This window comes from Hyaena hyaena, unplaced genomic scaffold (genome assembly GCF_003009895.1).
Source record: "Hyaena hyaena isolate Hyena2069 unplaced genomic scaffold, ASM300989v1 scaffold_215, whole genome shotgun sequence".
NCBI classification, from domain to species: Eukaryota; Metazoa; Chordata; class Mammalia; order Carnivora; family Hyaenidae; genus Hyaena; species Hyaena hyaena.
The window spans coordinates 266,573-280,563 of NW_024080846.1; the positions used below are offsets into that span (position 1 = coordinate 266,573).

The 13,991-nt window shown below is 34.0% G+C and overlaps 1 protein-coding gene across 4 annotated transcripts in view; it reads right to left on the reverse strand.

Annotated features, from left to right (window-relative positions):
- ADAM32 (ADAM metallopeptidase domain 32) overlaps positions 1-13,991 on the reverse strand; it is a 144,279-nt gene that overhangs the window by 9,176 nt on the left and 121,112 nt on the right. For 2 of the 4 annotated variants that reach the window (XM_039242496.1, XM_039242497.1), the window contains exons 18-20: positions 10,167-10,266; positions 9,426-9,588; positions 2,215-2,247 (exon numbers count right to left, since the gene is read on the reverse strand). In XM_039242496.1, the coding sequence (XP_039098427.1) occupies positions 2,215-2,247; positions 9,426-9,588; positions 10,167-10,266 (296 nt within the window). Of the gene's footprint in view, positions 1-2,214; positions 2,248-9,425; positions 9,589-10,166; positions 10,267-13,991 lie in introns of those variants that run through there. The other 2 variants (XM_039242498.1, XM_039242499.1) reach the window with 2 other exon arrangements.

The window sequence follows — 13,991 nt, forward strand, 5'->3', positions numbered from 1 at the left end:
ATATAACAAGTCTAGAGATAAGAAGAAAACATAGAGGCTTTTGTTAGGCAGAATTCTAAAGATGGCTTACTAAGATCCCCATATCTTGGTTATTCAAACATTCTTCAAAGTACTGAAAAGATTTCCCAAATCAGTTGACCTTAAAATACAAAGTTTATTTTCAGTGGGTCTGATTCAATCAGATGAGTCCTTCAAAAGTAGAGTATTCTGGGGGCCCTTGGTGGCGTCTCACGCATGGTTTTGGCTCAGGTCATGATCTCACAGCTTGTAGGTTCAAGTCCCACATCAGCCTCTGCAGTGACAGTGCAGAGACAGCTTGGGATTCTCTCCTTCTCCCTGCCCATCCCCTGCACTCTCTGTCTCCCTCTCTCTCAAAATAAACAAATAAACTTTTTTAAAAAAGTAGTGTATTCTGCTGGTAGCAGAGAAGGATGTAAGAGAGAGTCAAAGCCTGAGGAAAAGTTGAATATCCTTTTTCTTTGAAAATAAAGGGAGGTACATGAGAAATAATGCAGGCAGACTAGGGAATGGGGGAGGAGGGGCTAGCAGCCAGCCAGCAAGGAAATAGGTACCTCAGACCTATAGTTGCAAGAAATTAGATTCTGCTTACAACCTGAATGACCTAGGAACACAGCCTTCAGTCCTTCAAGTCAGCCTTGTGACTACCCAGCCAAATCCACCTGTATTCCTAACTTACAGAACTTTGACATAACAAATGTTTAAGTCCCTTGTTTTAAGTCACTAGGGTGTGGTAATATCTTATACAGCAATAGAAATACAAAGCCTACTACAGATAAACTCCTATTAACCATTAAGGAATAAATAAACACATTAAAAGAAGATTTATCATCATCTTCTAGTATTAAATGCCAGACTACACTAACATATCTTCAAATAGCCAAGGCAAAATAACTCTCAAATTAAAAGTTCACACTTCATAGACTCACATTCAAGAGTGAAATAAAGACAATTTCAGGTGGATAAGATGAATAGCTTACTACACAGAAACTCACTGATGGAAATTCTAAGAGATATACTTCACCAAAAGGGGGATTGAACATAAAAAGATAGAGGGAAAACTCAAAAAAGAATAATGAGGAAATAAAGTGGTAAATATGTAGTAAAATCCTAGTATGTTTTGATTAAATACAATAATGAGAATGAGAATGATGATGTTTGTAGGAGGTTAAAATTCAGGAATAACTAAATATCAAATAATAATATGGAAAAGTGAATAAAAGAGTATAGGGTTAAATGGGCTAAGATCTGTATGTTCTTAGAAGACTGTAAATGTTCATTATAGCTGAAGTTAACATTTAATCTAAAAAATTAAATAATAATACAATTCAATCATTAAATAATATCATTAAAAGAATAAAATTAGAACATATAATGACTAAATTAATAGAAGGAAAGAAAAAAACAATGAAAGTACAATTGACACAATAGAATAAAAGAAAGTAGAAAAATAAAACACTGGAAAAGTATGGTAAGTAGAACAAAAAATAATAAAACGGTAGAATTTAGTCTAAACACATCAGCAGACATGTAAGTATATAAATATATTAAATGTAACTGTTGAGAAACTCTTGAGACTATATATGTTTAAGTTCCATTGGCAGGTTGTTTTTAAGAAACCAACTTAAATAAAAGACTCAGAGTAAAGGAATTGAAAAATTATATCATATGAATCTAACAAATAGAATGTTCATATAGCAATTATACAACAGTGAGGGCTGAATTTATGGGTAAGAAACACTAATGGGGACAAAATACTATCAGCACAGTTAGGTCAATATAATTAGTTCCTCCCAATCCATAACCCACAGAGCTTCCCTAAGCTCTGTCATGTACAACCTATGAAATGTCAGGTATCTGCTTGCTTATTTACCCAAGCAACACATGAATACAACCCAAGTTGGGCTATTTCTAGGCACTATATATCCTTTTTCTTTACTAATTATGTACATCTTATTTCTTATTAGAGTTGGCCATTTTAGTCCTTGTTTCCTCAGAGTCGACTACCAGCAATACTTATTAAATGAATAATAGGCTAATTTAGTAGAAACTAAATTACTATATATGTTAGTAGCCTGTTTTTCGGTGCATTACTTTACCAACTGCAGCTGTTCAAACAATCTCTAAAAAATTATGAATTATTAATTCATTCTTAATTTACAATATGTATTTTAAGATACCTTCTAATTTACTTACCTGCTAGCATATGTGTGAGTGCTGCCTTCTGAGCTGGACGTTAAAAAAAAAAAGGAAAATTATGTCTCATGTTAGTCCTAAGAAAGTCTTGCCAACTACACGAATAAAAGTCAGGCCATTTTATAAACAGTATTACCTCTTTTACAAGACTAGCTGCCAAGAAAGAAAATAATGTTCAAGGTCACTGAACAAAGAGAAAAAAAAAAATTCCTATATACCAATGTACCTCATCCACAAAGAGTGCAAATTTCAAATCCCACAGTGAAGAGATTACCAAAAAGACACAGATTTGCTTTTTCCTTATTGCTTCTGAATACAGAATACAGATTTGACCCTGAGTGCCTAATTCTGACCTTCATGGCCCAACCTTTAACTTTTATTCATTGATTTTTAAAAAAATGTTACATTTGTGAATTAAAAAAAAACCCATACTGACTTCTAGACAGTCTGGCAGAGTGAGCTGGCAGGGCAATTTCCCCTTTCCTCCTATTTCTCATAACAGAGGAATTGCTGAAAAAAATAACACAAACATTTAATACATAACTGAAGTTAACAAAAAGAAAAGACTTCTCCCGGTGCTAATAAAAATGAAGAAACTGAGAGCTCAAACGGTAAACAGGAGCTAAATCTGAATAACTTCAAGGTTATCTAAATCAGTAATAACACCTTTGGGGCTAGAGATTTAATAGCTCTTTCTAATAATAGCTCTTTCTTAGAAGGAGTTCAAGGCCTTTGCATGTAGGAAAACTATAAGTTCCTTAATTAAACTTGAGAGCCATAAAAAGCCGTATCGCCCATGAAACAGGGATAATAAAAATTCTGACCAGTGGCCTTTGGAATGCTAGAGGGAAACGAGGATATGAAGATGGGGGAAAAATGTATCATTGAAAGAAGAATCTCAAGCTTCCAAAAAGTATAATTTTAGGACCCTAGTTCACATTCCTACAAATTCTTAAACAATTGCAAGGCAATTATTTTTGCTTGATAAAAGAAGCAAAAGTTAAACAATCCACATGTGTTTATCTTCAACATGAACATGCAGAATTTTCATAGGAAAACAAAAGACACTGAAGATAAAAGAGTCTAATTACAAACCACTGAGAGTTAATGTGAACAGCCACAGCAAAACAGTGAATTCACACACCAAAACCCACAAATGATTAAAAAAACTTTAATGTAATAATATTTAAAATCTTCATAGAGATCTTTGCAAGAATAGAATCTATAAATCCAGAACAGGACAGTGATGGCAGAAGAAATGGTGAAATGAAATTTAAAAATCTAACACAATGTGAAATGTAGAGATAAATATAAAAGTACAGTTAGGCATACTTCCAATTCTGACCAAAATGGCGTAACAGACTCAATTTACCCTCTTGCCTAACACAACTGAAAATCTGGACAAAATATATGAAACCGTGATTTTCAGACATTCAATATTAGGCAGCACAAGATAGTGATCTCGGATAGAGGGCAATAAAAAAGGTGAGATGTACTGATTGACCCTTCTTATTGTCTGGTGAGAGTTTCCAGGCTATATCACAGCAGGGGGACCCAGACGAAGCCAGAAATCTCCCTGAGTTGAGCTATTAGAACTGGAGTTCTTGGGAGGCCAAGGCAGCTAGAACTCACAGGGAAAAATACCAGAGAGGGAAAGAGCTGCACAAAGAAAACTCCTGAGTTCTGTGGAGGATCCCTCTTGAGTCTTCTGCAAAGTACTGATTATTGAACACAAATCAGGAAACTACCTAAGCCAGAGAAATATTATTTGAAACTGAGCAATCTTTTGTGTTCATATAGGGATAGGAAAAGCTTGTGTTCCCACCACCTGAGTTTCAAAATATCATATTATGGAGAATTGGGTAGAGTTATTCACAAGGGTATTGCCTCAGTAGGGGTGACTGTTTTGATCCCACTTAACAAAACATTAAAAACAATGCTATTGTTTGGATATTCTTATACAGAAAATAACCACTCTACCCACATCTTTTAACCCATACAAAAATTAATTCAAATCATATAGAGGCCTAAATGCAAAACCTAAAACTGTAAAACTTTTAGAAGAAAACCTTTATGAATTTCAGTTAGGCAACTATTTCCTAGATACAAAACCAAAAATATGATCTATAAAAAAAGAAACTGATAATTGGATTTCATCAAAAGTTAAAATGTTTGCTCTTTGAAAGGATAAAAAAATAAGACTTAGATTACTCCTATCTACATATTTGTAAATCATATATATATAATAAGACTTATATCCAGAATATGTAAAGAACACTCAAAATGCAATAATAAGAAAACAACTCATTTAAAAATGACCACAAGGTCTGAACGACTCAGGAATAATAAGCAGGCCAATTAAAAAATGGGGCCTTCCAGCTGGAACCACCATCTTCCATGGTTTTTCAAAATGACCAATACAAAGGAAAGAGGAGTGGCACCAGCAATACTTTAAGCCTTTTAGAAAACATGGAGTTGTTCTTTAGCACACATGTGAATCGATAATTAAGATATTTATGGACATCAAGGGAATGGGCACAGTTCAAAAAAGAATGTCCCATAAATGCTATCATGGCAAAATTGTGTCTACAATGTACCTAGCATGCTACAATTATGGACAAAATTTCTGCCAAGAGAATCAATGCACCCAATGAGCATATCAAGCACTCTAAAAGCCAAGACAGCTTCCTAAATGCGTGAATGGAAATGATCAGAAAAGGAAGGAATCCAAAAAGACAGGTACTTGGGTTCCCCTGAAACACCAATCTGTTCCATCCAGAGAAGTACATTTTGTGAAAACCAATTGAATGGAGCCTGAGTTGCTGGAGCCCATTCCCTATGTACAATAGGCACAAAAAGAATAAGTAAAATACCTCTAAATTGTAAGTTACTTAATAAATTACTTAATTTTTAAATGGGCAAAAGATTTGCACACATACTTCTCCAAAGAAGTACAGATAACGACAAAATAACACATGAAACAACTGACAATGTCAGTAGTCATTAGAGAAATGTTAATTAAAACGACAATGAGATGCCACTATACGCTATCAGCATTGCTAAAATTCTTTTAAAAAAATAAATATATTACCATAACAAGTGTTGGCAAGAATGTGGAGGAACTAGAATTCTCACATATTCGTGGCTGGAATATAAGATGGTACAACTGCTTTGGAAAACAGCTCAGCTCTTCTTTAGAAGTCATATATATCTACCATATTGCCCTACCATTTTATTCTTGAGTATTAACCCAAGGGAAAGAAAGCACATATTCCCAGAGATTTGCACATAAATGTCCATAGTGGCTTTCTTTATAATAAGCTAAAATATGGAAACAACCCAAACATCTATCAACCAATGAATAGATAAACAAATTATGCTATATTTGCACAACTGAATACCTATCAGCAATAAAAAAGAACTACTGATCTACATCAGAGCATGGATGGCTTGCAAAATAATTATGGTGAGTGAAATAAACCAGACAAAAATAAAGAGCACATACTGTAGGATTCCATTTATATAAAATTCTAGGAAATGCAACTTAAACTATAGTGACAGCAGATCAGCAATAGTCTGAGGATAAAGGAGACGGGAGAGATAGGAGTGGAGATTACCAAGGAACACAAGTAAGATTTTGGGCAGGACATATATCTTCATAACCTTGATTGTGGTGATGGTTTCATGAGTTTCACGAGTGTTACTTTTCAAACTATCAAAACAAAACATACCAGGTTATGCACTTAAAGCATATGCAATTTACTGTATATCAATTATATCTCAATAAATCTGTATATTTATAAAAAGAACAAGCACATAATAACACAGATGAATCTCAAATGCATTATCCTGAGGGAAAGAAGGAAGATTCAAAAGACTACATGCTGTATGATTCTATTTATACCAAGTTCTGGAATAGGCAAAACTACAGCAAAAAAGACAGATTTGTTCGTGCCAGGATCTGGAGGTGGGGTTAGAGGGAATTTGAGGGGTAATGGAAATGTTCTGTATTTTATTGCAGTCCTGGTATATGTATTGTTAAACTCATAGAATTACACACACTAAAGATATTAATTTTACTATATATAAATCACAGCTCAGTTTTTAAAAGCTTCATTCTAGTGTCAAAAGAAAAGAAGAAAATGGAGAAGAAAGGGGAGGAGGAGGAGGTGAATGAAGAGAAGGACAGCAAGCATCATCATCACCACCACCATTGAAGTCAGACTAGAAGACCCTAAAATATAGGACTTGCAGAAATATAAAAGAGAGAATGGGTAAGAGTCAATCATTGAAGAGATGGCTGCAAATGTCTAGAATTGAAGAAAAACTTTATAACTAAAGATTATGCTGAGTTCAGAGCTGGGTAAATAAAAACAAATTCGTCAGACAGGTAATAATTTAATAACATAAGACTTTAGACAAAAGAATACTTGGGAAGCTAACTTAAAGAAGAAATACAGTTCAAGCATAAGATAAAAATAAATTAATTAAATCAGCAGCAGACATCTCATCAACAACTGTACATTCTGGAACTAAATGGCATATCACAAAAGGGCTTACACCTAAAATTCTATACCCATACAAGAGTGAAAATGAAATAAAGGCATTTTCAGGCATGTAAGTCAAACAGATTATTACACATAGACCATTACTCTTATAACTACTAAAATATGTGCTTCCTAAGAATAAAATTGAACCTTTCATGAAAAAAGCAGGATTCCAAAAAAGGATGGTGATAATTGTGGTATCAAATGACATGATTAAATTTCATAATACTATGTACACACACACACACAGACTCAGACTGAGTGCACGTAAATGTTGGTAAATATGAGTAAGGTCTATAGTTTAACTAATAATACTGTACCAAAACCAATTCCCTAGCTGCAAAAATGCACTATGTTAATCTAAGATGTTATCATTGCCAAAACCCAAATGAAACTCTGCTGTTTTTACTTTTTATATTTCTTTAATTATTTCAAAACAAAAAGTTTGAAATAAAGGAATAGTAAGCAAAGACTTGGGAACTACAACAGGAAATCATATTAAGTACTGACTCAATATAATAATCATCATCGTCATAATAATAATAACAATAACAACAACAACAAAATAACACTTATTTGGGAGAAGATGAAAAGCCAATTACAAACAGATTGAAGAAGACAGGTTAGTGTTAAAGTGCTGAGATCCTTGTGTTATTCGGAGGAGTACATATAATGATTAAATTTAAACATTTATAACATTATAAATACTAAAATTTAAAGAAAATCATTTAAAAATAAAAACAACAGTAAAATGTGCAAAGTAACAGAAGAGAAAAGAGAACTAGAAAAAAACTATAAAGAAAATAGATTTGAGGGAAAGGCAAGTAAGAAAAAATAAAATGGTTAATTTCAGTCTAAATTATATGCCATCACATATTAAGCATATAAGCATAACAAACTCCACTATTGCATTCCACATAAAGGCTGTTTATAAGATACCTACTAAAAAGAAAGAAAAGTTGAGAATAAGAGATGAAAAAAGATATACTAGGTATACATAAATTTCGTTAGCATAGCAATATAAAACAGTGAGAATAGAATTTAAGATAAAATTACTAATGATAAAAAGATAATATGCCAAGAAATCACAATTAAATTGAACATTATGCATTTAGTCACTGCCTCAGAATATAAAAAGCAGAAGTATCAACAATCAGAAGGAAAGCCATGAAAAACTGAAAAACTTTACAGGGCCAGGGGAATCCCAACACACAAAAAAATTATTTGAGGGGCGCCTGGGTGGGTCAGTCGGTTAAGCGTCCCAATTTGGCTCAGGTCATGATCTCCCGGTCGTGGGTTCGAGCCCTGAATCGGGCTCAGTGCTGACAGCTAGCTCAAAGCCTGGAGCCTGCTTCAGATTCTGTGTTTCCCTCTCTCTCTCTGACCCTCCCCTGCTCATGCTATCTCTCTCTCAGAAATAAATAAAACATTAAAAATTTTTAAAAAATATTTCAAACAACATAATTAAAAAGTTTGTTTTTGAAATGAAAAAACAAGCATATCATGTTGCAATAATTGAGGCATACATACAATTATACATAAATGACTTTCTGATTCCAACATTTAAGAATAAATCATAGATGCAAGTCTCTCCCAATAAGGTAATAAAATTGAAAATAATTTTTCAGCAATATAAGTCAATCTATGATTGGAAGCTAAAGACTACAATTTATTCATAATTTAAAGAAATAATACTGGAAATTTCTAATTTTTTTACCTGAATGTCAACTATATATTAAAAACTGAATATATCTCCTCTCTCTCTGCCTCTACCCTGTTTACACTCTCTCTCTCAAAAATAAAACCTAAAAAAACCACAAAAACTGAAGAGTGTACATGAAATGATATATAAAGGGGAAAGTTTTAGCTTTAAAAGCATATGTTGGAAATCAGAAAGATTAAAAATTTTTAAAAAAGCATTAGACTCAAGAAAGCTAAAATTAAAACAGAATGAAGATAAACAGAGTAGAAAGGAAGAAAAGAACAAAACTTAAGGATAATAAACACTAAAGAAATACAGAGATCTTAACAAAACCAAAAGATTTTTCAAATTACCAATAAAATAGAAAAACCTCTCAGAAAACTGCTCGTGAAAAATAAAAAGGAAAAAAGAAAAAACATAAGCAAAATCAGAAGAGGAAACATATCTATAAAAAAAGTGGAGGGGCACCTGGGTGGCTCAGTTGGTTGGGCGATTGACTTCAGCTTGGGTCATGATCTCATGGTCTGTGGGTTCGAGCCTCTCTTTCTCTCTCTCTCTTTCCCCCTCCCTCCCTCTCAAAAATAAGTAAACATTTAAAAAAAATGGGGACTAGAAATCTGCATTTCTAATAAATATTTCTGGTGCTTCCCCTGTAGGTAACACAGATCACAATTTGAGAAGCACTAAAGTATTTGAAAGCAATACATAGGGATATATTCAAGTTCTTCTTCTCTCAATTTCCAATCAATGGCTTTGGCAAATTATTTAAACTACACTCCCAAAATTCTGCATCATTAAAATGGGTATATTCAAAACTATCTCACACAATTGAATGAGACATTTATGTGGTATTCAAAATCCCTGCAAAATGTAAAATATAGTTGCTGCTCATGATACTGCCTTATATATGGCTAGAGTCAAATGGTACTAAAGTTTAACTTCAGGACACAAATTCCATTTACTCGATACTCAAGGATTCCTCTTCCTTGGTGAGCCACTTTTTCGAACTCTTCCATGAAACAATAGCTATTATGGTTGCTACGATGAGAACAGGCAAAGCAATGTAGAAACCTATAAGCCACAGGTTCTTTTCAACCTTCCTAAAAGCTCTTTCCATTATTAAACCTAAAAATAGAAACACATTAAAAATCAGGGTAAAAAATTTAAGCCATCTACTTTTATTTTCAAGTTGCAGCAAACCAATTTTTGTTGTTATTCAAGAAACATGGGCAAATAATACTAGAATTATATAGTACTTAGAACTCTCTCTACAACTTCTCATTCTAAAAGATTCGAAAACAAGTTCTAGAAAATTCCAATGTATTCTACATCATACATCAGCTATAGCAAAATCTCGCTATAGCACGCTAAGTTGGACCCCAAAACTTCAACAATATATAAAGTGGGATCATGTAATTGCAAGGTTATCCAACAAATTTACAAGACAGCCTAAAGGAAAAAGTCAATGACATCAACAAATAAAATTTTTAAAAGGTACTCTGTTTCAATCATGATATTGAGAGTTAACATTAGAAGAGCAAGATTAAGAAGACATATTTGGTTTTCATTTCTTGAAAAAGAAGCCTATTTACCTTTTAACTGTAAATACTGGCTTCTAGATTATAGAAATCTAACTTCGTTTTTGTGAAGATAAGCACTTTGTTAATTTATTAACTGAATATGTAAAGATATTAGATACTTGCCCTGTTTCTCAGGCAAACTAGAAGCTTCTCTAGTACGCATTTCACAATCTGGAGGCTGGTAGCCTTCAAAACAATGGCATGTTTTATTGGAAGTGCATACCTAGGATTATTTTAAAAAACTCAAATGATCATTTAAAACTATTTCCTCATAAAAAGTAAAATTATCAAATAGATCGTCAAGCTTACTTTTGTATTTTCATCTAGTATAATTTTATTTATTTACAGAGATAATAGTACAAATAAAATAGTTTGGTTTCTATGCACGCACACATACACACACACACACACACACACACACACACACAAAGTGTTTTTTTTTTAAAGCTATAGAGGCTCAGAGTATTTGCATTAAGAAAATTTTACATATCTCAAATATTCACCTGAAAATTTAGTTTCAATTTCAGAAACAGATCCTCAAATTCTAACGAAAATACATTTCCAGTGGTGTCCTGGAGCCAGCTAGTATGGCTCAATTGCTGATTGTGCACATTTCTTCCTGTCTCCAAGTTCAGTGACATGAAGTAGCCTAAAGTATTTGCAGTTACAAACGAGCACCCTTCTTAACTGTCTTACTCCAGGATTGGGTTGTGTTTTGTTTGTTTTGTTTGTTTGATTTTTAATCCAAGGGATTTTGTATTTCAAGAGGCCATCAGATACTTATGTTAGGAACTGATGGTTTCTTGAATGAATGAATGAATGAATGAATGAATAAAATAATGGTAAACACCTTTATGGTACTTACTATGTGTGCATCTCTATTCTGAACACTCTCTATAGATTTACTCATTAGATTCTCACAACAGCCCTATTAGGTTGAGACTATTATTATTACCACTTTATAGATGAAGACACTGAGGCATAGATATTTAACTTGTCAAAGTCAAATGGCTAGTAAGTGATGAAACAAGGATTTAAATCTATAAGATTTGGTTTCAGAGACCTTGACCTTGCCCATTTGCTATTACCTCTCAAAATAATATAAAACATCGCTCAGTTTCTAAGATCTCAGTTTAATAACCTGGATCTAATTCCATGTTTTAAATGTATAGGGGGGAAAAGTGTTATGTTCAGGGTATGCATTACCCTAGCCTTTCTCACACCAACTTTAAGCTGTGTGTGTGTGTGTGTGCACGCTCGCGTGTGTGTATGTGTGTATTTTTATGCTGAAATACTTCACAGAAGTGATGTTGTCCTTCTCAGGAAATACATGTTGTCAGTTTGCCTAATATTGTATTGTTACTTTTGTATCACTTGGTTAATCTGCTGTCTCCCAGGTTTTTCCACATGCTCCCATTTGTAATTAATAAGTAATTTGTGAGGAGATAGTTGTAAGATTATGTAAGTATCTGGTTCCTCATAAAACTTTCACCCACTAGTTTGAGCACCCATTCATAATTATTTCACTCCATTATTTCTTCTATATTGATTACACTATAAGGAAGAATTTTCTCTTATCCCCATTTATTTATTCAGTTATTGCTATCAGTAATATGTTACTGATATAGTCAGATGATCAATAACAAGGATACCAAGACAACTCAATGGGAAGTCTTATCAGCAAATGAGGTTGGAAGAACTGGTTACCCAATTCAAAAGAATGAAATTACACCTTTAGGTACAAAAATTAACTCAAAATTGTTTGAAGACCTAACTGTAAGTCCTAAGACTATAAAACTCCTAGAAGCAAACATAGGGAAAAAGCTTCTTGACATTGGACTTCACAATCATTTCTTGGACTAAAAGCACAAGCAACAAAAATAAAAATAGATAAATGGGTCTACAACAAACTTAAAAACTTTTGTGCATCAAAGGACACAATCAACAATGAAAAGGTAATCTATAGAATAGGAGAAAAGACTTGTAAATCATATATCTGATAAGAAACTAACATTAGGAATATGCAAAGAATTTATACAATTCAACAATAATTTTAAAAATTGGATCATTTATTTAAAATGAGAAAAGGACTTGAATAGAAATTTCTCAAAATATACAAATGGCCAATAAGAATACAAACAGATGCTCAACATCACTAGTCGTAAAAGAAATGCAAATGAAAATCACAATGATACCACACTGCACCCATTAGGATTACAAAAAAAAAATCACAACCCTTGAACATTGTTGATAGGATTGTAAAACTTGCAAATGGAAAACAGTATTGGAAGTTGTTTAAAAAAACAAAACAAACCCAGAATGACAATATGATCCAGCAGTCCCATTTCTGAGTACATATCTAAAAGAACTAAAAGCAGAGTCTCAAAGTGAAATTTGCACACCTATGATCACAGAAGTATTATTCACAAGAGCCAAGAGGTGTAAACAACCCAATGTCTGTCAACAGATTACTGCATTAACAAAATGTGGTAAATACATACAAGAGAACACTATTCTATCTTAAAAAAGAAGGCAATCCCATCACCTGCTACAACATGGATGAACATTGGGGACATTATGATTAAAATGAGCCATCAGTGAAAGACAAATTCTGTATTACTCCACTTATACGAGGTATCTAAAGTAATCAAATTCATCAAAACAGAAACTAGAATGGGGGGTTGCAGGGCTATTGGAATAAGAGGGGGAAAAGTTATCATTTAATTGTTTCCAATATTGTGATTTATAAGAATATGTATTTAGTCATTCAGATGATCAAAACATATTTCTCTCATGTATTTGGTCTTCACTCACCATCTCTAGCTTACAGCTCCCAAAACCCTTGGAATTTCCTTCATTGAGAGAGATAAAAGTGTCTTTTGTTATGTGAATTAAGTAAGTTTTGAAGATGCCTAAGAATGGGAGCTGGTTGCCAGTGGAATCTATGTGATTCCATAAGCCTGTGCCAAACTTCAGGGAGGGAAGAGAGCTAGACATTGAATCAAATGCAGTGGTCAGTGATTTAGTCAATTGTGCCTATGTAATGAATCCTCTGTTTAAAAAAAAAAAAAAAGGATGGGATTCAGAGAACTTCTAGGTTGATAAACATGTAGAGATTTCAGGACAGCATGCATCCAGGAGGTGGCATGGAAGTTCTGCACCCTTTCCCTATATCTTGCCCTACTCATCTCCTCTACCTGGCTATACCTGAATTATATCCTTTTATAATAATAAAAAAAAAGTAATCTAGTAATCAAAATGCTTCTCCAAGTTCTGTGAGCCACTCTAGCAAATTAAGTGAGGGAATCTTGGGAACCTCTGATTTATAGCCAGTCAGCCTTCCCAAGGCTTCCCAAGGCTTGGCTATCTGCCAAGATAGCAGAGCAGCATGGAACTTTTTTGTTGCCTCTCTCATCCTTGAAGTGCAGCTAGACAGATCAACGCCAAACCATCTTGCACACCTAGAAAACTGATTTGAGGATTAACACAATAGTCAGCACAACTTGAACCACAGAAATCAGTAGGTACCTGACATGGAGAGGTGAACTGGGGGAGAGAGAAGCCACAGAGAGTAAGGAGCAATGTTTGCTTGTGGAGAGAAGGCAGAGACAGACGGGAGTGTACAGGAAAAGCACTACAAAAGTAGCTGGAGAGAAAGAGAAAGAGTGGACTGAACAATAAAGGGAGAAAGGAGAAAGGAGAGGGCTTAAATTCCATTAAGACACTATAGACAGGGGAGCTCAAGGTCTGAAACTCCACAGGTTGATACCTGGTGGAGCTCTGGTGGGAAGGACGAATTCCTGGGAGAAAACAGCAAGGTCTGAGGAGTCCTTAGGCCACATGGGGAGAGGTCCCCTGCTGAAAGAATATCTGGTAGAGGCTGTGTGCATCCCCAGAGGCAAGGTTCCCAGCGGATCCTTGAAAACAGCCACATTCGCTGGTTTCAGA